Source organism: Odocoileus virginianus, chromosome 8 (genome assembly GCF_023699985.2).
Source record: "Odocoileus virginianus isolate 20LAN1187 ecotype Illinois chromosome 8, Ovbor_1.2, whole genome shotgun sequence".
In the NCBI taxonomy this organism is placed as follows: Eukaryota; Metazoa; Chordata; class Mammalia; order Artiodactyla; family Cervidae; genus Odocoileus; species Odocoileus virginianus.
In genome coordinates this window covers 74,426,835-74,453,579 of record NC_069681.1, presented here as the reverse complement: position 1 = coordinate 74,453,579, position 26,745 = coordinate 74,426,835, and the positions used below count along the sequence as shown (strand labels likewise).

At 49.1% G+C, this 26,745-nt stretch overlaps 1 protein-coding gene across 2 annotated transcripts in view; it reads left to right on the top strand.

Moving 5' to 3' along the window:
* Nucleotides 1-25,741, top strand: part of FLT1 (fms related receptor tyrosine kinase 1) — a 197,057-nt gene extending 171,316 nt beyond the window's left edge. For both annotated transcript variants that reach the window (XM_020882197.2, XM_020882198.2), the window contains 10 exons: nucleotides 3,613-3,769; nucleotides 4,212-4,309; nucleotides 5,467-5,589; nucleotides 7,306-7,417; nucleotides 8,908-9,007; nucleotides 13,139-13,244; nucleotides 13,738-13,880; nucleotides 18,184-18,268; nucleotides 21,408-21,496; nucleotides 25,425-25,741. In XM_020882197.2, the coding sequence (XP_020737856.2) occupies nucleotides 3,613-3,769; nucleotides 4,212-4,309; nucleotides 5,467-5,589; nucleotides 7,306-7,417; nucleotides 8,908-9,007; nucleotides 13,139-13,244; nucleotides 13,738-13,880; nucleotides 18,184-18,268; nucleotides 21,408-21,496; nucleotides 25,425-25,626 (1,215 nt within the window). In that variant the 3' untranslated portion in view covers nucleotides 25,627-25,741. The remainder of the gene's footprint in view (nucleotides 1-3,612; nucleotides 3,770-4,211; nucleotides 4,310-5,466; nucleotides 5,590-7,305; nucleotides 7,418-8,907; nucleotides 9,008-13,138; nucleotides 13,245-13,737; nucleotides 13,881-18,183; nucleotides 18,269-21,407; nucleotides 21,497-25,424) is intronic.
* Nucleotides 25,742-26,745: the final 1,004 nt, after the last annotated feature.

Genomic DNA, 26,745 nt, shown 5'->3' with positions numbered 1-26,745 from the left:
AATAAAATTTTCTGTTGCCAACTAAAGAAATGTTGCTAGCTATCCATCTGGCTCTACAAGGACCGAGTCATTAGCCACTGCAGTTGCTGACCTTTGTCCTCAGTCCTGTCCGACTCTGCATCTCCATGGATGGTAGCCCACCAGGTTTCTCTGTCCATGGAATTTTCCAGGCAAGAAAACTGGGGTGGGTTGCCATTTCTTCCTCCAGAGGATCTTTTGCTGACCTTTAAAACACTCTGCAAGGAGTTCAGGTGGAGATTAGAAATAAGGCAATACGTGCCCTGGGAAAACTAGCAGAACAGGCCTTCAGATAGTCACATATTTTCACAGGAGAGATTTTTTAGGAACCTGTATCTTGCTATCTCTCCTAGTCAGAAAAACCCTGAAACCATTAACTAAGCTATCTGTTCCCTGGGACTAGCAGCAGCCTTCCACCTGCATATGTGCTGGATTGCACGCGCTGTCTTCACCAGAATCACATGTAAACTGACCTCCCCTACCTCCTCAGAGCTCTCCGCAAGGCTGCTCCCAGACCAGAGTCCTCAGAAAGACACCAAATAAACCTGATTCACAGTTTTTAGGTTGTGCTTTTCTTCAGTCAACACCATTAATGACTCAGCTTAAAACACAATCTCTGCTTTTTCTTTTAAAAGAAGTTTTTCTTCCAGAAATTAATGCAACATTATAAAGCAATGACACTCCAATAAAGGAGCAAGACAACAAGGAAGCAAAAAAAAAAAAAATCTTTCTGTGCGAATATATCACACTCTTTTTGTGGCAAGCACAGAGACTATTTGATCCCACTGTATGCAGTGATAGAGATTAAGTTTACTAGCCATCTATCTAAATATCAAGTCATCTTGATAAATTTCTCTCTCCCCATCTCTCTCTCTCTTCCTCCCCCTCTCTCCATACAGACTCAGACATGCACAAATCACTTAGTCACTCGTATCTTAAAAGATGATGGCAAGGCAGATTCTTCACTATCTGAGCCACCAGGGGAGCCCAAACCTCGATGGCATATTAAAAGGCAAAGGCATCACTTTGCTGACAAAGGTCCGTCTAGTTGAAGCTATGCTTTTTCCAGTAGTCATGTACAGATGTGAGAGTTGGACCATAAAGAGGGCTGAGCACTGAAGAATTGATACTTTCGAACTGTGGTGTTGGAGAAGACTCTTGAGAATCAATCCCTTGGACTGCAAGGAGATCCAACCAGTTAGTCCTATAGGAAATCAACCCTGAATATTCATTGAAAGAACTGATGCTGAAACTGAAGCTCCAATACTTTGCTCATGGGAAGAACTGACTCATTGGAAAAGACCCTGATGCTGGGAAAGATTGAGGGCAGGAGGAGAAGGGGGTGACAGAGGATGAGATGATTGGATGGCATCACCGACTCAATGGACATGCGTTTGAGCAAACTCTGGGAGACTGAAGGACAGGGAAGCCTGGCGTGCTGCAGTCCATAGAGTTGCAAAGAGTTGAACACAACTTAGCAACTGAAAAATAACATGATGAGAATCTTAAAGCTGAAAGGGATCTTTGTGATCAGCTAGGCCACACTCACATCACAGACGTGCCTAGAAAGTCCAGCAATTGCCTTAAGGACATGAACTTGGCAAAAGATAAAGTCAAGGAGAAAGAATCCAGCTCTTCTAATGTCCCTTCAATACTTTTTCCATGCACTGTGCTGGGTAAGAAGAGGGAAGAAAAAAAAACATAAGAAAAAGTGGAGAATGGTGCCCTGGACTGAGAGTAGTACAACTTCTTTTCAGTCCTGAAATCCTGGGCTGGCTTCAGGAAGAACTAAGCCAGCAAGAATACCCCAGGGACCTGGGCAGGATGGAACGTTTGATTTCGTACGTCCTTTGTTTGAAGAGCCTGCTTCCTTCTCGGGCTATATTTAATGATTCACCTCCCTGTTGGTGGAGCTCAGTGTTTTCGTGGAAAACACACAGCTGTATTTCATATTTGGAACCTAAAGACATATAAAGAGAAGGTGAAGGAAAAACCAAAAGGCTGAATCGAAATGGGATATTTCATTTTCCAAATAAATTCACTAGGATCTTTAAATATTATTTGTAATAAATCCAAAGGATTCTGTCAGAGTCCCAAAAGTTCAGTAAATCAACCTTTATTTACCAGAAACAGTTACCAATAAGCAGAGCTAAATATACCATTGACCGGGACGGGGGGAAGCGGGGATGAGGTGGGGGAGTCTGAGTTAAGGTCCCTGAAGCTTCGCCAAAGAGCCCAGAACTTTTCACCCCAGCACCTTCCCCTGCCCACTTCTGTCCTGGAAAGGGTCTCGTGGGAAATAAAATTTCAGTCCCCAACTGAGCAGAATCAAATCTGACTGCCTCAGGGACATACAGTAACCAGAGTTAACATTCTTCACCTGCTGTCAGGTAGGTCCCCTGGATGGCAGCGGGGGTTCACTCTGAGGACTAACTCCGCTTCTGCGGCAGGCACAAGAGGGTTTCTTTCCGGGGGCAGGAGCCTAGAGACCCTCCACGCTTCCAGTTTTGGGGGCTGAAGCTGTCTTGTCTGTCCTCTGCTTGCTCCCACTACGCCCTCTAGTGGAGGGACCACTCCCATGTACTGATGCTTCCAGGAAAAACCAAGGAAGGATGGGGAGTCCGGCCTCAAAGTGCAGGTGGTTCGGGGGACACCTCTGAACCCCAGTCCCCCTACAGCCACCCCTGAACCAGGTACACGGTAGACTCACGAAGCCACTGAGAGTGCTGTTTCTAGAGTCACAGCAATTAGATGAATTACTAAAGATGATACCCATCTTTTCTGGTTCCACCTCAAAACCAACAACTCCTGTACGTCCAAACATAAGATGATAGAGCTTTTCAGATGTGGAAAAGGAAATCCATAAAAGCAAGGTGGTTCGCTGCTCAAGATCACACACTTAATGAAAGAGTTGGATACACACCAGGGCTCGGATGCCCAGTTCAGAATGAAAGGCATTTTCTGCCTTTGTTAGGATCAGGCTACATCTTTGAATGGAGGGGAGAAATGTTCACGTTCCCTCCTTCTCCAAGGAAACCACATTGGTAACTGCAGCCTCCTCTTATTATTCCCCCTGGGGATTATAAAGCGTGGTCCCGGGTTGACTGGGGACCCTTTGCCATCATTCCATATCATCTTTCCCAAGATGGTGCATGGGATGGAAAAGTGCTGACGGGCACAGAATAGAGTTGGCCAGACCTGGGTTCATGCTTTGCCATCTCCCAGCCGCATGTGACTCTGATTATTTGACTTCTCTGAATGTATTCCTTCATGTATTGTAAGAGGTACTTTGTAAAACTGTTGGAAAGGTTAAACGAGAAAGCATACCTAAGATCCTCAGCGTGCTGGCTCAGAGAGTAAGTGCTCAGGAAACAGCAGCTGCTGTGAATATTCCTTCATCCCACCTGAGATGCTATCCAGAAGCCCAGTCAAGAGTGGAAGACTTCCCACCCCCAGCGGGGCAGCCAGGCTATAGTTCACTAGCCCTTCTGTCAGAGGACATCCTCCCAACACAGGCAATTGCTGGCCAGAGGGCTCAGTCTCCCTGTTGCTGTTCTGTCCCTTTCATCAGTGTCTTCTTTGGTCTCTTAAAAGGATGCAGCCTTACACGTGGAGCCTAAGAAAGAGAAAATGGAGCCGGACCTGGAGCAGGGCGAGAAACAGAGGCTAGACAGCGTTACCAGCAGCGAGAGCTTCGCGAGCTCCGGGTTTCAGGAAGATAAAAGTCTCAGTGATGTTGAGGAAGAGGAGGGTAGGTATTAATTCCTTCCTGTCCTCCAGTCTGAGATATTTTTACAACACACTGTGCATCTCTGAAATTTTTTTCTTATTTATCACCCTAATAAACATCCGTGAGAGACTCGAAGGCTAATGTCCTGGGGAGATAAGATTTGAATTTAGATTATTTCCAGAGTTACTAATTTTGACAAGGAACTGTACCATTGTCTTTCCCCCCAGGCCTTTCTGTCTTAATGGATCATCCCCCCTGCCCCCGTCCCCACCCCCGACACTTGGGCAAACCGGGCTAGAGGCCTGGAAAAATGTTGGATATTCATTTGGGGACTGAAATGGCTCTCAAAGATGAACTCTGTTTGTTGGTTTGTTTTATGTTTTGCTAACGCTGTTCCAATAAACTGGGATTTGGTGGCCTGACAAGAGCCTTTACAAACAGCTTCGGTTTTAATACTTTCCAGATTTTGACGACTTCTACAAGCAGCCCATCACTATGGAAGATCTGATTTCTTACAGTTTTCAAGTGGCCAGAGGCATGGAGTTTTTGTCTTCCAGAAAGGTCAGCTCTCACTCTTAACTGTTTTGCTTCTTTGCTGGGCCTGGGCGTGTGGATACACACACGGGCAAACACAAACCTTTGCTATAATTTTCCTCATATTTGCTAGTATGTAGGCCCTTAAATGGGCTTCCCTGGTGGCTCATTGGTAAAGACTTTGCCTGCCACTCAAGAAGATGTGGGTTCGATTCCTGGGTTGGAAGATCCCCTTGAGGAAGAAATGGCAAGCCACTCCAGCATCCTTGCCTGGAAAATCCCAGACAGAGGAGCCTGGCAGGCTACAGTCCATAGCGTCCCAAAAGAGTGAGATACAAGTTAGTAACTAAACAACAATGGGTCCTTAAATGTAGAGTGAACTTCACAACATGCCTTTATCTGTTCTGATGTGAGTGAGGAGGTTTGAGAAATGACACTTGGGTACCAATGAAAGTGTTAGTTGCTAAGTCATGTTCGACTCTTTGTGACCTCTATGGACTGTAACCCACCAGACTCCTCTGTCCATGGGATTCTGCAGGTAAGAATACTGGAGTGGGTTGCCATTCCCTTCTCCAAGGGATCTTCCTGACCCAGTGATCAAACCCAGGACTCCTGCATGGCAGGCAGATTCTTTACTATCTGAGCCACCAGGGAAGCCTTGTGGGTAGGGTACCAGTGGGTAGAACTTAATTCCAGGGAGAGAGCTTGCTGGGTTTCAGAATAGATGACCCCAGCACCCACACTCCATGTTTCCCCCTAGCATGCCTCCAGAACTGGTCAGAATCTCAGAGTACACGGCTCCACATCTGTTAACTCACCCAGGGGAGTCCTCCTAGGAAGCTCCAGCTGGGTGGTGATCTGGTCCCAGCAGTTCAGGATAAAAGGCTGTGGGGAAGTTGTGCTCCCTGGGACAACGGACGGCCAGCACTGTTTACCTGATGCCATCCTGCAGCACCGGGACAGAGAGGATTCCAGGCGCTTCTTGACTTGGGGGCCCCCAGGGGGTCTGAATTTTAGAGAGAAGTGCTTCGTGTTTGGGGTGACCCCATGTGCATGGAGAGCTGGTCCCTTCGTGTAAAGGAAGCATGTGACATGAGTCCCCAAGTTAAGAACAGCAAGAAGGCACAGGAAATTCCTGGATGAGATTAAGACATGCATTGGTGATGCCGCTGTTTTTACTCTAGTGCATTCATCGGGACCTGGCCGCACGAAATATACTTTTGTCTGAGAACAACGTGGTGAAGATTTGTGACTTTGGGCTTGCCCGGGATATTTATAAGAACCCCGACTATGTGAGAAAAGGAGATGTAAGTCCAAAGTTTGATGTTTGTTTGACTCATTGGGGCCCTATCATTTCTAAACCATAGACCAAAGCCCTTGGTAAATATTTACACTTTCTCGGCAGAGCTCCCCAAACAACAGCCGGTGCAGACAGGCTGGCCCCACGGCCTCTGGACCCGAGGGTCCTCGCACGGGTCCCAGAGAGGCCCTGCTCTCCTCCTCCGGTCCTTCCCCTGGTCCCAGCCCGGCTCCTGTCCTTTGGATGCTTGACTGCTGGTCAGTAGCCCTGCCGAGCCCACATCAGCCCCTCCTCTGCCCACCCTGGGGGGAGTTCCCCAGGCAGCTGGGAGAACAGCTTGGACTCTTCCCCTCAGATAAAGCCGGGTGATGGATTCAGCAGGTGTACACGTCTCAGGAAAGGGTGGGGGCAGCCGTCCGCATGACCTCGCTGGGGAGGAAATCACGTCCCCCTCGGGTCCGCCCTCCTGCCCAGCATCTCTGCTGGCTCACGCTGGCCTCTCCTCCCTCCCATCTCTGGCGATAAGTGTTATTTCCACTTTCAGAGCTGACCTCCTGTGTCCTCTCCCCTCTGGCCTTTACCCTGAAGGCTTCATTACGTCTGGATCAGCCCAGACGACTACTCTCTGCTCCTGGCTCTCAGAGTGAGCACACAGTCATCCAGAGAGCTTGTTAAACTGATTCCAAAGTCTTGAGTGGGGCCTGAGAACGTGCCTCTCTCTAACAGCTCTTCAGGTGTGGGGGACTCAGCCAGTCCCAGGATTCTATTTTGAGAACCACTGCTCCCCTGTCTGTTTTCTTTCTCTTTCTTTGACCTCACTTCGAGGCATGCAGGATCTTAGTTCCCCGACCAGGGGAATGCGCAACCCCTGTGTCAGAAACCTGGAGTCTTAATTACTGGACCCCACTCGGGGAGTCCCCCACAGTTTCTTTATAAGGAAAATAACAAGAAGCTTTCCTCGAGAGCCCTGACTTACAAAGATGGCAACTACCTGGGTGTCTGTCTGTGCTCTTTGCTGCGCATCATTCAGCCTCTCCCCAGCCCTCCCTACTCTATTTTTCTCTGTCCCCCACTCATCCCAGGCTCCTTGTCAATCTCCATCCCTATGAAGCCACAGGGCCGAACCCACCAGGACTCCCACCTCAAAACCGGTCACATGGGGCCCTAAACACTGTATATCACCTTCATTCTTTTCCGTGCCTTTGCCCACAACTCCCAGTCAATGACTCTTAAAATCCTGTATTTTATATTGGAATGCCTTTAAAAAATTCTCCTTGTTAAGAAAAAATTCCTGGAAATGATCGATTTTCCAGATGCCTTCTCTTGGGTTGGTCAAAAGTCTGTTCGGATATTTTCATTAGATGTGACAGAAAAACCCCAAGGAACATTTTGGCCAACCCCGTAATTCACAGGGCTCTTTCCCAGGTCCACGTGGCGTGCAGGCTGTTTTGGGAAGGAGGCTTTCTTACAGAGTCAGAGTCGGGTGCTCTGGGCACAGAGGAAGGGCTTGCTAAACAGTTACTGCCAATCACAGGGATGAATACAGCATTCTTTCAGGGCCACACTGCAGGCTGACGCGCACTCTCCATCCTAGGAAACCATGGCTGCTCCGGGAAATGATTTAAGGCCAAGCATTATCTGGGAGGTGACCCCCCGGCGCTCGGGTTGAATGTGCTTTGTTTGCATGCCCTCCTGCTCAAGGCCTCCCTTCACCCTTTTCCAGACGCGACTTCCTCTGAAGTGGATGGCTCCTGAGTCCATCTTCGACAAGATCTACAGCACCAAGAGCGACGTGTGGTCTTACGGAGTGCTGCTGTGGGAGATCTTCTCCTTAGGTGAGTCTGGGGGCAGGAGGAGAGGGGACAGCTGCCCAGAGCTGAGCGTCTGCTTCCTCTGGGGAGCCATCTGGGCTGTGGCAGCTGCTAAAACGCACGTGAGGGCTCAGAGCAGTATGCCCATACGCGCAAAAAAGAAACCAGGCAGGGGGCTACAAAAGAGATCCAACCAGAATACAATCTCCAGTCCCACATACCTCCAACCAATCTGGCTATCCGTTCCCTGTCTTCCTAATTCCCTTCCCTTGTCCTAATTCCTCAAACACCCAGACTCTTTAATACCCACGCCTCTCCGCTCCTTGTGTCCTTCCACCCGACACCCCGCAGAATTTCCCAGGAAAGCCCCAACAAGCTCAGCTCACCCCCTGCCTCTGTTCAGCGTGGCTGGTCCCAGACGCCAGGTCACACAGGATGAACGGCAGAAATGCTGGTTGTGTGTGGGTGCGCTCAGCTTCCAGCAGCACGCACTGTGGTGGCTGCAAACCTGGTCCCAGGCCCGGCGCTCCCAGATGCGTCCGGCGCCCACATCTGGCTGCAGACAGGCACCTGATGTTCCGAGGCCTCCCTTGAATAGCCGGGTCTAGCCAAGAGTCTTTTAGACTTTGCCAGAAACTTGCCTCTCAGAGCAAATAAAAGTCACCCAGTAACATCCCTGGCTTCCTGTAATGTGGGAAAACCATTCCCCTGCTTTCGATGACAGGCACCTGTTGCCTGCAGTCTTTGAAAGCAGCTTGGCGGCCACAGTGGCCCCGCAGGGACACAGTGCCAGCCCCGCACGCACCCAGCTGCTTCCTCCCAGCTGCGGTCACTCCAAGGTGCAGACAGACAAACGCTGAGAGAGACAAGCTTCCAGGTCTGTGATGGGGCCGATACAGAGGCCCGCTTACCCCCAGCCACAAACTCCTCCAAGAGGGGCTGTTCCCTGTGATCCTACCCAGAAAATTTGGCCAAAGGCAAAGTCCCAGCTCCTCTGGCCCTCCAGGCCCGTGGGCGGCCCCAACAGCCCACCCAGTCCCAGCTCCCAACCCCGCTCCCCCATACCCATCACAGCAACTGCCCCCCCCCACCCCAATGCTGTATGAAGTTTACAAGAAAGCAGGGAGTTAAAATCATTTTCGAGGAGGTGTGAATGAGCCACCTTAAAAAGGCCACTGGCTTTTGGAAAAGCAGCTCATTCACCCAGCGAATGAGTCTCTAAAGGATGGGATTTGTCTAGAGTCCCTTCTCCGGGTAGGGGGGAGCCCTCAGACGCCAGCCTTTCTCCTGACCAGACAGACAGGAGCAGCCCTGGGAACCAGGCAGGGGGCATCAGACGCCCAGCACCGCGGGGCTGACCCAGCTGGTCTGTGGCCGTGCTGTGTGCCAAGGTCCCTTCCCGTCCCTGGGAATTTACCGCCAGCCATCACTTCGGAGGAGGAGACAAGACACCAAATTGGCCCGCACGTGCCCGAGGTTGTAACACGTCCTGTGCTCTCTCGTCCCTGATGCAGGCGGGTCCCCCTACCCGGGGGTGCAGATGGACGAGGACTTCTGCAGCCGCCTGAAGGACGGCATGAGGATGCGGGCACCTGAGTACGCCACGCCTGAAATGTGAGCTCCCACCCTGCCGCCTCCACTCCTACCCTTACCCCCCTTCCCCACGGTTCCCCCCACACCAGGGCTCCCCAGGATGGGGACGCGCTGTTGAGTTTCAGAATCCCCTATCCTGGGAGATTCAGGTGAACCCTTATCTCCAGGGATGCCCCTGAGTACCCCCGTGGGGACCCAGCATCTTCCAGAAGTGGGGCTTCGGGTCCTGGACCCATGCCTACCCAGGGTCCTCCTTCCACCCCGACACAGCGTCCAGGTGTGAGCCTGGGGAACTCTGAACAGACTGCCCAGGAGCTGGGGGCCAGACCCTGGGGGTGGCTCAGACTGGGAACCAGTGGGCTTGGCAGGCAGCCGGGGTGGAGTCACCCCGGCAGGGAAACAGCGCTGACCCCCATCCACAGCAGGGACCTGTGGAATGCAGATCCCTGGAATCTGGGGAGATGGAATGCAGGGGAGATGGGAGGGAAAGGGGCCTCCTGTTAGGACCTGGCTGGGACCTGTGAACCCAGGGCCTTCCTGACAGCTCTCCTGGGTGGACAAGTGCTCACTCGCCCTGCAGACACTTTTTCCTGAAGCTCTGGGCCTGTTTTGCACTCTGAGGCCTGGACAGGAATGTGATGACCCCAGCAGTTTTGTGTCCAGCTGCCATCAAGGACTCAGGGGAGCCCCCACCCCACGTCCCCCCGCCCCCCAGCAGCACCGCCTTTCCTGCAGGGCCCTCCCGTCCCACCCACACAGCGGGGGCCTGCTGGGAGCCCTGTGATGGCCTTCGGGAGGAGCTGGAGGGAACGAAGGAAGTGGGGCTTGGCCAGAGTGCAAGGCCACGTCTCTTTCCTTCACGGTCCAGAGACGAGCTAGGTCAGACCCGGGACAAGGCGGCCCAGGGACTCGGGCCACGAGGGCAGGGCTGGGAGCAGCCCGCGCGCAGAGGGAGAAGGGACCCGGACTTGTCAGGTGCATGTGGTGTTTTGGCCAGGAAAGCACAAGGCCCTTCCGAGAGCTGGGGAGATGACTTGGTGAGCCCCAGGCCTGGCTGGTCTGCAGAGAGAGAAAGGCAGGAGGCTCTGAAGTGCTAGCTTCTTTTCACCAGGAGTTCTGGTTTAAAATGAGATGACTCTGCACTTCGTGGTTTAAGTGTTTCCCCTGCTATAATCTCACTGGAAGACCCCAGACTGCATCAGGGACAGGCGGGCGGCAATCACCATCTGAACGGAATGAGTGATGGAGCTAGCCTCTGAGAAGTGTTGTGACTAGTTAGCTAGGTACAGAGGAGACATTCGGAAAGGTGGTCCTCCAGACTCCCTAGACCACAGGACCGTCAAGTTAGGAATATACCACATGTTCCTTAGAAGAAATGTCTCTGACATGTTCACTCATGCTTTGAATTAAATATTTCCGTCCACTTTCCATATAATCTGAAAGTCACAAGAACAAGTTCCTAGTGACTAACAGTAATAATTGTTGGTGTTCAGTTGCTAAGTCATATCTATTCTTTGTGACCCCATGGACTACAGCATGCCAGGCTTCCCTGTCCTTCACCATCTCCCAGAGCTTGCTCAAACTCATGTCCATTAAGTTGGTGATGCCATCCAACCATCTCATCCTGCTGCCCCCCCTTCTCCTTTCACCTTCAACAGTAATAATAATTGCAGTCATTAAGTGTTTATTATTTATTAGTTGTTTAGTGCTTATGAAGAGTCAGGCACTATCTTAAACACTTTAAAATATACCCATTTACCTCATTCTCATAACAACCTATGCAGTGGGTGCTATTAGTATCCCCATTGTACAGATGAGAAAACCAAGGCATAGAACACCAAAGTGATTTGCCACTTTGCTAACTAGTTAAGCAGACCGAGTCTGAGCCCAGAGCCCCCAGTACCACACTACACACCTGCAGGGTGTGTTGCCAGTGTTTCCAGTTCTTATACTGGTTCTGGTCCAAAACAACTCACATCAGCTTTGGGCCCCAAGTGGCCTTGGACTTTATGAAACCTTCAAATCTTTATATATGAAGAGCACTTGGAACCCAGCCTAGAGCTAGAGAGAAGGGTGGTTCCTCAATTTTAGGGAGTTTCCTATAGAAATTATAAAAAGCAGCAGCTTTGGGAAATGTTTGTTAAGTACAGAATTCAGGAGCGAACACAAGGATGTGTGGCTGAGTCTCTTTGCTGTTCACCTGAACAACCACAACATTGTTAACTGGCTATGCATGCTAAGCTGTTTCAGTTGTGTGGGACTCCTTGCAACCCCATCCTCTGTAGCCTGCCAGGCTCTTATGTTCATGGAATACTCCAGGCAAGAATACTGGAGTGGGTTGCCATTGGCTATACCCCAATATAAAATGTTTTCGGTGTTTAAAATTTCTTTTCTTTTAATTTTTTAATTAATTTAAATAATTTTTAAAGAAGTCCAAGATTCAAACCTTTAGCATTTGAAAGCTGATGGAGCTGATGAAGTCATTTCCATGTTGCTTGTACCCATAGCAGGAAGACCTGTGTAAGGATAACCTGCACTCTCAGAATTTGGGTCCTGTGACCTGAACTTGACCTAAATTGACGTGCACTTGGGAGCCTGGGTGATAGCTTGGACAGGAAGCTCCCTCCACAGGCCCCCTCGCCCCTAGCTTGCTTCAAGAAGGCCTGTGGGTTTGGGTGTAACTGGTGTCTCTTTTTCTTATTAAACCTATTTACTTAGTGATGTAAAAGGGTTTAATGTTGAGTCATTGGTTCCTCGCCCACAGCCTGTTTGATCAGATGTCTTTCAATGAGAAGTAATGAATGTTTTGATTTTTTTTTCTTTTCCTTTGGTGTTTGCAGAGATGATTCGCATTGAATTTTAGGCAAGAGGAGTGGAAATCAGAAACCAGGGATCAAAATAAAAAACAGCAATAGTTGTAGGTGGTCCCTTTGGCTGGTTTCGGCAGAGAGGAACCTGGGAGCACCCTGCTCACAGCTCTTGCATTTCCTCCACCTCCGCCTTTCAGCAGTGAAGCGATGCTAGCTGAGATAAGCCTGCAGCCTCTTCTTGATTGAACTTGATTCAACTCTCAGGCCCACCCCTCTTTTTTTGCCTGGTTCAAACCTTTCTTGCTTTGGCTACTTTTCATAGAACATCTATGTATCTTTTCCAGGCGTCCTTAGTGGCTCAGTGGTAAAGAACCCACCTGACAATGCAGGAAACGCGGGTTCAATCCCTGAGGCAGGAAGATCTCCTGGAGAAGGAAATGGCAACCCACTCCAGTATTCTTGCCTGGTGAATCCCATGGACGGAGGAGCCTGATGGCCTACAGTCCACAGAGTTGCAAAGAATTGGACATGACTGAACAACTAAACAACAGATGTATATACAACTGTGTGTGTGTGTGTGTACAGCCTCTGAGAGTCTGTTTCTTGCTAGAGATCAGGGAGCCTTAGACAAAATAAGGTAGAACCAGGCCAGCCTCCACCACAGCCCCTGTACCTGAGCTGAGGATCGCAGACTCGAGTCCGTGACCACCTGCCTCTGCAGAATTTCTGCACCTGTCTCAATAGATTAGTTAGATGGCATCACTGACTCAATGGACATGAGTTTGAGCAAACCCCAGGAGATGGTGAAGGACAGGGGAGCCTGACATGGTGTGGTCCATGGGGTCTCAGAGTCAGACACGACTTAGCTACTGAACAACCACCTTAATGTGAGATCCACATGGGACTGTCTTATGCTTCTCGAGGCCATTGGCCACTGGTAGGCTGGCTCAGGTTCACTGGATGGGGCACGTGCCTGGAGCCCCCACTCTAAGGTGTGGAGAGGTCAGGGAAGTCTCTCAGGTCAGGAAGAGTGAAGGGACCTTGGGCATGGCAGCCCCCATCCTGTGTGCCCAGGGAACAGAGGCAACAGCCCAGAGTTACAGTCTCCTTCCTCACTCCCAGCCTCGTCCGTGTCTGTAAGTTCCACTCCCAGCAGGACCTGGCCGAAGCAGCCTTTTATGTATCACACTGTGTACCCACAATTTAAAGGGAGTGAACACTACATACTGCAAAAAGCATCATCTTTATACGCATGGCAACGCCCACTCCTCTGCTGACATGTATGGTAACCCATGTACCCACTACCGCCTCCAGCCGTCTCTATTGTCCTCTCACCCAACAGCTACCAGATCATGTTGGACTGCTGGCACAAAGACCCAAAAGAAAGGCCAAGATTTGTGGAGCTTGTGGAAAAACTAGGTGACCTGCTTCAAGCCAATGTACAACAGGTAAATTTATCTAGACTATCAGAAGGCCAGATGCCTTTGATGTTAGTCAAGGGGGTGTCTTACTTGTCTCTCATTATTTAGTGGCTATTCACAGCTGAGGTGGGGCTTCCCTGGTGGTTCAGTGGTCAAGAATCTACCTGCCAATGCAGGAGACGTGGGTTCTACCCCTGAGTCTGGAAGATCCCCTGGGGGAGGGAATGGCAACCCACTCCAGTATTCTTTCCTGGAGAATCCCATGGACAGAGGAGACTGGTAGGCTACACTCCATGGGGTTGCCAAAGAGTTAGACACAACCTAGTGACTAAACAACAGCAACAATAGCTGAGATCACCAGTAAAAAAAACAAAAAAACAAAAAAGTGCATATATGCAGAATTATCATCCCAAAACACAACCAAGATTATGGAAATGCCATAGTTGAACTGAGACAGAGCAGCACAGAAATAGGTTTAAGTAGAATGCGTGTAACCAGAGCCCCACCTTTGCTGTTTCAGGATGGTAAAGACTACATTCCACTCAACGCCATCCTGACAGGAAACAGTGCGTTTACATACTCGACGCCTGCCTTCTCCGAGGACTTCTTCCAGGAAGATATTTCTGCTCCAAAGTTTAATTCGGGGAGTTCTGATAATGTCAGGTAAGATATTTCCTTCTCCAACTTCATTTGATAAGATTTTCAAACTTTAAAAAAAAAAAAGTCCACCCCCTAAACTCAACCATAACATGTTGCCTTACTTTGTCTGTGGGCTTCGCCGATGGCTCAGTGAGTAAAGAATCCACCTGCCAATGCAGGAGACAAGGAGTCACAGGTTCAGTCCCTGGGTCGAAAGGAAATGGCGACTTACACCAGTATTCTTGCCTGAAAAATCCCATGGACAGAGGAGCCTATATTCTACGTGTGTGTGTGTGTGTGTATTCCTTTTTGCTGAGCCATTTGAAAGAGGACATACACCACTGTAATGCTTTGCCTCTAAACACTTTGGTATACATCTTGTATGGAGAAGGAAATGTTAACCCACTCCAGTATTCTGGCCTGGAGAATCCCATGGACAGAGGAGCCTGGTGGGCTACGGTCCACGGGGCCAACAAGAGTCGGACATGACTGAAGCGACTTAGCATGCACATACATCTTGTAAGGGGTATTCTCCTGTACCAGCACACCAAAATTATCACAAAGAAATAATCTCTTCATCTTATTAAATTCTCAAGTTCCCATTATTGTCCCCAAATGTCTTGTGCACCTTTTTAAAAAACATCATCCAATCAAGAACATGTTGCATTTTCTTCCGTTTCTTTAGTCGATCTTACTCCAGAACTCCATCTTTTCCTCCTTGGTGCCCTTGACTTTTTTCATGATACCTTCCATACAATGAAAACAAACTGGGTTTCTTTTCTTACCTGACACCCCTTACAAGATGTATGTGCATGCTAAGTCGCTTCAGTCATGTCTGACTCTTTTTACCCCATGGACTGTAGCCCACTAGGCTCCTCTGTCCATGGGATTCTCCAGGCCAGAATACTGGAGTGGATTACCATTTCCTTCTCCGTACAAGATGCATACCAAAGTTGGTGCAAGGGAAACTTGAGAAGGGGTGAGGGAAGACAGATACACCGAGTGGCCACGCTGGACAAGGTCAGCACCTTGGTCCCAGTAGTGACACGTATGCTCCACTCACTACAGTAAGTCTCCTACATACAGATGAGTTCCATTCCAAGAGTGTCCAATTTATTAGTAAGTGCAACAAAATTAGCCTAGGTACCCAACTAACACAATTGGCCATATAGTACTGTAATACAGTCATACTGTATTACCAGAAACCTATTACAGTAATACTCGACTGTAACAGGTTTATAATACTTTCCCACAAATAATACAAACACAGAAAGGAAAACATTTTTTAATCTTACAGTACCTAGTGTGGTACAGCAACTGGCACACATGGCCTGGCATCAAGTGAACAGGCAAGAAGCATTACTGGCTGGAGGCGGGAGAAGAGGAGGGAGATGGTAGAGCTGAAGGGTCATCAGCAGTAGGAGATGGAGGGCCAGCTGCAATTTCACGCTGATGGCAGGTTCTGATTCCTTTCTGAATTCAATTCTATCTGCCCTCTTGCTTCCGGACACCCTGGGCTTGATATAAAGATACTATACTACTGTGCTCTACTGAAGAGTAATATTTAGTAATGTTTGAAGCACATAAAAGCACAGCCACTTGTAGAGGAGGCATGCACACAACAATGTACACTAGACTTATGAGATTGGACATGCGAACACACATTCATATCTTTGAAAATTCACAACTTCACATGCAGGGGACTTACTGTATAGCGAGACGTGCTTTGTGCTCTGGTACGGCACTGGGCTCTTTGCATACATTACCGCCTCAAGACAGTCCTGAGGAGGAGGTACTATTCCTGTGACACAGATGGAGACATTCAGGCTCTCCAGAGGACAGCTTGCCACAACCATGCAGTCGGAAAGTGGCAGAACAGAGTCTCTAACCCAGGTGTTCTGACACTCTGTCCCTCTGCAGTCAGTCGGAGCCGGTATTAGGACTTTCAGGCTATTCTGTGGGCCTCCTAGCAATTTTATCTGCAGTGGGCTTCACAGGTGGTGCTACTGGTAAAGAACTCGCCTGCTTGCGCAGGAGACTCAAGAAACCTGGGTTCGATCCCTGGTTCAGGAAGATCCCCTGGAGGAGGAAATGGCAACTCACTCCAGTATTCTTGCCTGGAGAACCCCATGGACAGAGGAGCCTGGTGAGCTACAGTCCATAGGTTCGCAGAGTCAGACACGACTGAAGTGACTTAGGGTGGATGGACAGAGGTATCCTCCTAGACCGCCAACCTCAGTTCAGCCACGCTTGGCAGGTGACCAGGGAAGAACTGGGAGGACTCATGGTCTGGGACAGGCCTGAAGGAAATCCAGTGGCCAGCGCAGATTTGTGGGGTTGGGTCACAGGTCAGCGACCAATTCATACTTCACAGACCAGCCCAGATGAGTCATCTATTGTTTTAAAGAGGAGACGAGTAAGCGTGGATTAAATAAATTAACGGAGGCAGATCAGGTCAGACATGGGGGAGGGAGGTATCAAAGTGACACGGGCCCTTCCAGCCTGTTGCTTAGCCTTCGCCAGACAGGGCACTTGCCTCAGAGATGGGCCCTGTCGGAGGTGACAGGGTCTCAGGTGAGTGTGTGTACAGGGGGCCACCGAGGTCAGCAGGCAGTCACAGGGACATCATCCAGGTACTGCCCCTTCCTCCCGATCTGTAATCGCAGGCCTGGATACCCCAGACTAGCTCTGGTGCTCGGATATACACCACTGAATTGGCCGTGCTGCCCTGACAGGTCATGGCCTTTCAGAAGAAGCAGCTATACACGTGATGAAGCCACATCACCTCTCTGGGCGTCGTCTCCTCCCTCCGTCACATTCAGACCAGAACACAACTCAGGGCTCTTCTCAGCCTGACATCACCTGGGTCCCTGAGGGACCAGAGGCCTGGCCACTGCTGAGTCCCTCAAGGGTCCCTGCAGGGTGTTGCTCACAACTCTGCAGTGAGGGCCATATGAGTGATTAGCAACCACTGCCGGGATTCCTGGGGGACACAGCCAGGGACCTGCAGCTTCAAAAGGTGTGAGGTCACTCCTCTGGCATCCGAGTTCATCTTAGCTGGGATGGGGTGCCTGTGATCTCCTGACTAATAAAAACTGAAGGCATTATCCTGACCTGATTATTGTAATCAGGTTTATTATTTTAATCAGCATTTTAAATTTTATATTTATTTTTTAAATTTATTTTAATTGGAGGCTAATTACTTTACAGTATTGTAGTGGTTTTGCTATACATTGACATGAATCAGCTATGGGTATGCATGTATTCCCCATCCTGAACCCCCCTCCCACCTCCTTCCCCATCCCATCCTTCTGGGCCATCCCAATACACCAGCCCTGAGCACCCTGTCTCATGCATCGAACCTGGACTAGTGATCTGTTTCACATATGATAAGATACAAGTTTCAATGCTATCCTCTCAAATCATCTCACCCTCGCCTTCTCCCACAGAGTCCAAAAGTCTGTTCTTTACATCTGTGTCTCTTTTGCTGTCTTGCATATAGGGTTATCATTACCATCTTTCTAAATTCCATATATATGTGTTAGTATACTGTATTGGTGTTTTTCTTTCTGGCTTACTTTACTCTGTATAATAGGCTCCAATTTCATCCACCTCATTAGAACTGATTCAAATGTATTCTTTTTAATGGCTGAGTAATATTCCACTGTGTATATGTACCACAGCTTTCTTATCTGTGATGGGCATCTAGGTTGCTTCCACGTCCTGGCTATTATAAAACAGTGCTGCGATGAACATTGGGGTGCACGTGTCTCTTTCAGTTCTGGTTTCCTCGGTGTGTATGCCCAGCAGTGGGATTGCTGGGTCATATGGCAGTTCTATTTCCAGTTTTTTAAGGAATTTCCACACTGTTCTCCATAGCGGCTGTACTAGTTTGCCTTCCCACCAACAGTGTAAGAGGGTTCCCTTTTCTCCACACCCTCTCTAGCATTTATTGCTTGTAGACTTTTGGATAGCAGCCATTCTGACCAGCGTGAGATGGTACCTCATTGAGGTTTTGATTTGCATTTCTCTGATAATGAGTGATGTTGAGCATCTTTTCATGTGTTTGTTAGCTATCTGTATGTCTTCTTTGGAGAAATGTCTGTTTAATTCTTTGGCTCATTTTTGATTGGGTCGTTTATTTTTCTGGAATTGAGCTGCAGGAGTTGCTTGTTTATTTTTGAGATTAATTCTTTGTCAGTTGATTCGTTTGCTATTATTTTCTCCCAATCTGAGGGCTGTCTTTTCACCTTGCTTATAGTTTCCCTCGTTGTGCAAAAGCTTTTAAGTTTAATCACTGACCTGATTATTCTTTCTGCTTCTTTAGATATGTCAATGCTTTCAATTTCATCAGCCTGGAAAAACTCAAAACCTTTGAAGAATTCTCACCTAATGGCACCTCCCTGCTTGATGTAAGTAACAGAATTACTTGGCACACCCCGGGCAGCCCCCCCATGCAAAGACAAACCCCAACTGTCCGGTTGCTCTAGGTCACCAGGGGCCGGTCATCAGTGGTGGCTGAAATGACAATTCCAGGGGAATGACAACAAGACATAGGACATACAGAGCTAATCTGAAAGTAGTTCTGTAGTCTGAAGATGACCCAGAACTCACCCCAGGGCCCAAGTCTTTGGCTGGGCATAACTCAGTCCCTTAGGAAACATCCTTGGGTGTTTCTAAGCATCTTGGCTATCAGGGATGGAAGCCTGCTATCAGAGCATCAGAGGAACTCAAAGCTGTGCAAGGGGCATGGGCCTCCACTGAGATCCTGAAAGAATCTCCAAGACCTCCTGCTCCTTCCCACGAAGTTTCCAGAGCTGAGCAGCCACACTCCCACCCGGCTGCACAGAGAGAAACGATCCACACAGCCCTGGCTAACAAGAGGCCTCAACTCACCTGTCCCTTTAAAGATCTGGACAAGGGGCTGAGAGATTAAGGAGAGGAGACAGAGAGCTGGACCAGAGCGTGGTCTCCAGGGACACAGCCACTGGATCCCAGGACCACCCACGCCCACAGAGCCATGACCCAAAAAAGGCCTGGAAAGCCTACTGTGGTGAGAAGGTGGTGACCTCAAATGCTGTGGTCACTACTGGAAAATGCCCAAACCCTTCAAACACACCAGATAGAGAGGAAAAAGATGATGTGAACATTAAAAAAAAAATTACAAATAAGATGTGACTACAAGGGGTCGCAAAGAGTCGGACACGACTGAGCGACTGATCTGAACTGAACAAAGGCAAAGTGCTGGAAATGTTGCTTTGCTGCTTAGAATGCTGGTTTTAAGTCCAAGGAAATGGCACTGAACAAAACATGCAAGATTTCTTTGACTCTTAGCTTTCCTGACCCTGATGCACTGCGCCCTAGGGCAGCATCCTTGCTTAGGTTCCTCCCTGATAGTCAAGGACACACACAGAGCCACATAAGAGACCCAAAGGGTGGCAGGAACTACATGTGGGGTCCACTCACTGGAAATGCCATTTTGACAGTATAAGGAGGACCCCGTGTAAAACTCAGTGCTAAATATGACCCAATGAGGAAATGGAATTGCTGGAAACTGCAACTCAGTTCAGTTCAGTCACTCAGTCATGTCCGACTCTTTGCGACCCCAAGGACTACAGCACACCAGGCCTCCCTGTCCATCACCAACTCCCAGAGTTTACTCAAACTCATGTCCATTGAGTCAGTGATACCATCCAACAATCTCATCCTCTGTCGTCCCCTTCTCCTCCTGCCCTCAATCTTTCCCAGCATCAGGGTCTTTTCAAATGAGTCAGTTCTTTGCATCAGGTGGCCAAAGTATTGGAGTTTCAGCTTCAACATCAGTCCTTCCAATGAACATTCAGGACTAATTTCCTTTAGGATGGACTGGTTGGATCTCCTTGCAGTCCAAGGGACTCTCAAGAGTCTTCTCCAACACCACAGTTCAAAAGTATCAATTCTTCGGCACTCAACTTTCTTTATAGTCCAACTCTCACATCCATACACGACTACTGGAAAAACCATAGCCTTGACTAGACAGACCTTTGTTGGCAAAGTAATGTCTCTGCTTTTTAACATGCTGTCTAAGTTGGTCATAACTTTTCTTCCAAGAAGTAAGCGTCTTTTTATTTCTGACAAAATGTGGTCCACTGGAGAAGGGAATGGCAAACCACGTCAGTATTCCTGCCTTGAGATCCCCATGAACAGTATGAAAAGGCAAAAGGATAGGACACTGAAAGATGAACTCCCCAGGTCAGTAGGTGCCTAGTATGCTACTGGAGATCAGTGGAGAAATAACTCCAGAAAGAATGAAGAGATGGAGCCAAAGTAAAAAACAACACACAGTTGTTGATGTGACTGGTGATGGAAGCAAGGTCTGATGCTGTAAAGAGCAATATTGTATAGGAACCTGGAATGTTAGGTCCATGAATCAAGTCAAATTGGAAGTGATCAAACAGGAGATGGCAAGAGTGAACATCAACATTTTAGGAATCAGCAAACTAAAAAAGTGGACTGGAATGGGTGAATTTAACTCAGATGACCATTATATCTACTACTGTGGGCAAGAATCCCTTAGAAGAAATGGAGTAGCCATCATAGTCAACAAGAGTCCAAAATGCAGTACTTGGATGCAATCTCAAAAACGACAGAATGATCTCTGTTCATCTCCAAGGCAAACCATTCAATATCACGGTAACTCAGGAGGGTCTCAAAACTCCATAGACTCTTCAGAAAAGAAAATTAAACTGTGTTTTTATTATTTCTAGCTCAGTTGTGTCTGTCTTTGTGACCCCAGTGAACTGTAGCCTACCAGGCTCCTCTGTCCATGGGGATGCTCCAGGCAAGAATCCTGGAGTGGGTTGCATTCCGTTTTCCAGGGGATCTGCCGGACCCAGGGATCAAACCTGGGTCTCCTGCATTGTAGGCAGATTCTTTATCACCTGAGCCACCAGGGAATCTTTATGTATCACTGCCAAGTCATCTGCCCAATTAGCTTTAACATATTTATGCAATAGTTTGCATAAAATAGCATAAAACTTGACTACAAAAAATGCTCGCCTGTTACCTGCAATTTTCCATTTTGATTATAATTGCTTTCTTCACCTGCAGGAAGAAGTGTCTCTGAGTCACTCAACGTAGGGGCCTCTTGTAATTGACAAGGTTTAGATGGGCCAGTCAGAGAAGGCAATGGCACCCCACTCCAGTACTCTTGCCTGGAAAATCCCATGGACAGAGGAGCCTGGTGGGCTGCAGTCCATGGGGTCATGAAGAGTCGGACACGACTGAGTGACTTCACTTTGACTTTTCACTTTCATGCACTGGAGAAGGAAATGGCAACCCACTCCAGTGTTCTTGACTGGAGAATCCCAGGGATGGAGGAGACTGGTGAGCTGCCGTCTATGGGGTCGCACAGAGTCGGACACAACTGAAGCGACTTAGCAGCAGCAGCAGACTGGCCAGTATGGAGTGAGTGCTCCAGGCCAGACGCTGGAGTGATCTCAGACACGCATCCCAACGTCAGGAGCCCCTCTGGCTCAAGCAGGAGCTCTAACTCTCCTTTCTTCCCTGCAGGACTACCAGCTGGATAGTGGCACCCTGCTGGCCTCCCCCTTGCTGAAGCGCTTCACCTGGGCAGAGAGCAAACCCAAGGCCTCACTGAAGTGAGTAAGGAAGCTAGGGGTGGGGGGTTTTGCTCACTTTCTGGAGGGGCAAGAGGGACAGTGCCCGGGAGGAGGGTTTCATGGCCATACTTGAGGGCTACCTCTAAACTACAGTGTCCAGGCCGTGCAGAAAGCTCTTTTCCCTGGAAGGACAGGAAAGAGGGCTTAAAAGCAGACATATGGACACGGCTGGGGCGGGGGAGGAAGGAGAGAGTGACGTGGAAACATACATTGCTGCTGCTAAGTCACTTCTGTCGTGTCGGACCCTGCGACCCCATAGATGGCAGCCCTGCAGGCTCCTCAGTCCCTGGGATTCTCCGAGCAAGAACACTGGAGTGGGTTGCCATTTCCTTCTTGGGAACATACATTACCATATATAAAATAGATAGCCAATGGGAATTTGCTCTATGACTCAGGGAACGCACACCGGGGCTCTGTGACAACCCAGAGAGCTGGGATGGGGAGGGAGGCGGGAGGGATGTTCAAGTGGGAGGGGACATGAGTCAACCTATGGCTGATTCCTGTTGATGTTTGGTAGAAACCAACACAATCCTGTAAAGCAATTATCCTTCCATTAAAAATAAATAAATTTTTTAAAAAATCATTAAAAAAAAAAAGAAAACAGAAAAAAGCAGACACGTGAGCACCATGCTCTGGAAAGGAAGAGTGGGACTTAAGAGAAGACAGAACATTCCAACAAAGAAGGCAGTCCAAGCACATGAAGCACAGTCTTTCAGCTGAAAGGAGCCGGACGTCCTCAACTGTGAACAGTGTACAGTCCGGACCAGAGACCTGTACGAGGGGGCGGGGAGAGAACGTACACCCAATACCCCCCGGGAAACCACAATGAGGGCACCAGGAGGGCCCCGGGACAGCCATCTAGTCCTAAGACTTGTCATCCTGAGACCCCAACTCTTCCAAATGAAGGCTCGTTTCCTCTTAGATCCCCCTCTCCTGCTTCTATCTATGCAGCAGCCAGTGACAACACTGTCAGAACTACGAGGGCTCTCGCTGGACTCTGCACGGGCCCACTCCTCTCTGCCCAAGAACATCGTTGGACAGGCCAAGGCCCACCAGATCTGCCTTCCCTTCCCGGTTCAAACATCTGCTCTTGACTCGCCCACCGCCCCCACAGAACCGTTCTGCCCCTCTTTTATCTCAATCAGGGATGTGCAGGCTTCCCCCCCTTACCCCCCCAACCCGTCTTTTCATTTGCATTTATTTAAACAGAGTTCCCAAAACACTTGGGAGAAGTTGGGCCTCCTTCAGTAAGCAAAGGACCTGAAAATAAGATTTAAAAAGTGAACAAAGTCTTCAGTTCCTCCACAACACAGATGGAGTGCACCCTTCTGTCTTCCTCAAACTCTCAGGTGCCCCGTGTTTTCCATACAGTTGAAGAGCTAGGAGAACAAGAGTACTTTGGGAGTGGACCTGTTTAAAAAGGGAACCATGCCTAGTGAATTCATGTGACTTTTTTACATCTTTCATGATCAATACTTTTGGTGGAGTTAAAATGCTGTTTTCATTCTGCATTTGGGTAGTTTGGTGCTATGTTCAGAGTTAAGCATTTTCAGAAAAGTATGTTTTGCATGTGTTTTTTTACAGTCTAAATTCTGACTGCTGAGAAGTTTCTATTGTACGAAACTTCACTTAGATGATTTTTTTTACTGAATGAAGACCCATTCGTAAGGGGCCAGACAGTGACAACCGCTCACCTCTGCCACTTATAAAAGCAGCTGATAGATGAGCAATAAAATGCAGCTGTGTCCAGTCAACCATACTCACAAGAGCTGGTGGCCTCGGGCAGGGAACACATGAAAATAAGCTTCACCTCATTAGTCATCAGGGCAATGCAAATCACATGAGACACCTCTTCACCCCCACCAGGATGGTTTGAACCAGGGACATCGTTCTAGAACTCTGGTCCTCACTAACCAGAGTCAGTGTTAGTGAGGACATGGAGAAATTAGAATGCTGGATGCTTGCTGGTGGAAACATGAAATACTGCAGCCACTTTGGAAAACAGTCTAAGTAGTTCCTCAGGTTAGAGTTACTCTGTGAGCCAGCAATGCAACTCTGTAGGTATATATATACCCCACAGAAATGTATATGCAAATATTCATAGCAGCACTGTTCATAGGAACCAAAAGTAGAAACAACTCTAGTGTCTATCAGTTGGTGAATGGATAAATAAAATGCATATATCCATACAAGAGAATATTTGTCAATCAAAAGTACAAGGTACTGATAGGCAGCTACAACATAGATGAACCTTGAATTAAGTGAGAGGAGCCAGTTATATGATTCCCTTTATATGAAATGCTCAGAATAGCCATCTGTGAATATAATAAAAACCATTGACTTCTACACTTTAAATAGGTGAATTGTACAATATGCAAACATGTCAATAAAACTATTGTTTAAAAAAAAAACCAAACAGGTGGCCAGCTCACAGGCTAGTTTGCAGACCCCGATGTAAACCAAAGGGTGTCCGCAGACACCTCTGAGCAGTGGGGCCCCAGCTCATCAACCACAGGGGACTGGAGGGCTGGGAATGCTCCCTGGCGAACACCCACGCACCTGTGTCCTCTCCGCGGGCACCCAGGGACCCCGAGCCCAGTCCTGGGCAGGTCAGGGGACACGGAGTGATTGGGGGGTGGGGGGAGAGTAGGGCCCACGTGTTCTTGTTTCCTGCCTTGAAACACTTCCAGACCTTTGTGGGGAAAAAATGAAAGCCATCCATTGCCTCCTCCACTCCGAGACCAACATACAGAACACGGCTCAAAGGCCAGGTGCGCCAATCCCGAACCAAACAGCCAGCAGCGCGTGGGATTCTCACTCCCACCTGCGCTGCTGAACCATTAAACACCGAAGACCAGACCAGCTCCCCGCCCCACAGGGATCCAACCCAGAAGCCAGTCTTTTCGCCCTGACCAGCGACACACTGCCCGGAACCGAATGGAACCGAACTCTTCTCTCCTCTGGAGCACAAACTTGAGAGAGAGAAACTTACTAAGTTTTCTGTAGCACGTCCTAGCGTCGCTCCAGATGGCTGCAACAACCTTGCACGATGTCGGTGGCTCAGAACGGGAGAAATGGATCCTCTTGCAGTTCCGGAGGCCGGACGTTCCAGAACGAGGTGTCTGCAGGGCTGCACCCCGACACGAGGCCCCCTCCCCCCTAGGACATCCAGGCCAGCGCCTCCTCCAGCCCTGACACTCCTGGCACTCCTCTGTGGCCGTGGCCCCGCGCCTCCTGGGGGCGCTGTGATGCCCCCGCCCGGACACGTGGGATTGCATTCAGGACCCACCTGGGTGATGCAGGCGGCGCCTCCTCTCAGGATCCTCTATTTTAATCACAGCTCTCTCCTTAGAAGATGCTGTTCACAGGTTTAGCATCTTTCAGCCAATCCCAGGCGCTAACCGACCCGCGGAGGGGAGCGCTGGACCCAAGCCTGGGAGCTGTTTTCCACCAGGAATTCTGGATTTGTTTTAACTAACCCCACCCTCCGCCCCTAGCCAGCGGACTGACCCCCAGCTGGTGGAGGGGAGGCGTGGGCAGCTCCAGACACCCCAGCCTAGTTTGAGGTGGGACTCAACAGACATTCACTCTTGGATGGGTTTGAACAAGTGTTAGTCCGCCAGTCGACTCCAACTTTTTGCGATCCCATGGACTGTAGCCCACCAGGCTCCTGTGTCCATGGGATTTTCCAGACAAGAATACTGGAGTGGGTTGCTATTTCCTTCTCCAAGGGGTCTTCATGAGTCTCAGGGATCGAACTCGGGCCTCCCACGTTGCAGGCAGATTCTTTATCGACCAGGGAAGTCGCTGGGCTTGAACCAACGGCCCACTGAAGAGTGGACTTAAGTGTTTCCAAGAAATCCATTTTGTACAATTGATTTTTTTTTTCTTTCTTTTCTGTCTTTAGCTTGAGAGTAATCAGTAAGAGTAAGGAGTCGGGCCTTTCTGACCTCAGCAGACCCATGTTCTGCCATGCCAGCTGTGGGCACCTGAGCACAGGCCACCGCAGGTTCACCTATGACCACTCGGAGCTGGAGAGGAAGATTTCCTGCTGCTCGCCTCCCCCCGACTACAACTCTGTGGTCCTGTACTCCACCCCACCAGTCTAAAGCCCGATTCTGCACAGCCTTCTTTCTAGAACCACATGTGTATTTATACCCCCCAGAAAACTAGCTTTTGCCAGTATTATGCATATAGAAATTGACACCTTTTCTTTCCACAGGAGCCAGCTGCTTTTTGTGTGATTTTTTTTTTAATAGTGCTTTTGTCTTTTTTGACTAACAAGAATGTAACCCCAGATAGAGGAATAGTGACAAAGAGCGCCACTGCTGACCCTCGCAGGACTCAGCGGGGAGGAGAAATCCTGACCCCGTCCTGGACTTGCCTCTCCCCCCAACCCTGGAGACCCCAAGGCCTCCGGGCTCCAGGTGGCTCAGGACACATGCTGTCACCTGTCACTGCAGCTCGGACTCTGCGGGCCAGCAAGGCCTGTGCTGTCAAAGGCGTGGTTCTGGGGTCTCCAGCAGGCTCTGTGTTGGGGGGGGGAGGGAGGGGGGCTGGGGAGAGGACACAGGGCGGGGAGGGGGACTGGAGCTGCACCTCGTGGGGAGGGAGTGGGTAGAGGACAATGCCACCTAGTCCACCTTGGAGAATCCATCCAGGGAGCAGACAGGACGGAGGGGTGATGGGAGGTTAAAAAAAAAAAAAAAAAAGCCAAACATAATTTTTGGAACTATCAAGCAGATTGTAAAACCTTAGGTGGGCTCACCCCAGTGAGTCTGGTCTGTTATGTCACCTCTTAGGCTTAAAGCCACGTTTTCACAGATAACGTCAGCTTCTATTTTGAGTATTCATATATAGTCCAGACACTTAACTCACTTCTTTGTTCTAACCTGTTTAAGTTAGTAATCAAAGGAAGCTGAGGAGAAGGGCAACAGTCTTGTGGAGGTTTTCTCTAGACCCAAACTAGAATAGATGGAGAAAAAGGGAAGGCGGAGTGAAAACCCCCTCTGCACCAGACCAACTGCCTGAAACCGAGGGGACTGGAGGACAGGAAGTCAGCCACGTGTCCTTCTTATTCAGTGGGGACCCCAATTCTCTCACGCTCGTCTCCTGAACAGAAGAGCATTAACCAATGTCTATGAAGCACTTTATGCTCCTTGAGGAAAAAGGTGGTGTGTGATTTATGCAAGATGTTTCTAGAACTGGGACTCAGGATATTAGTTGAT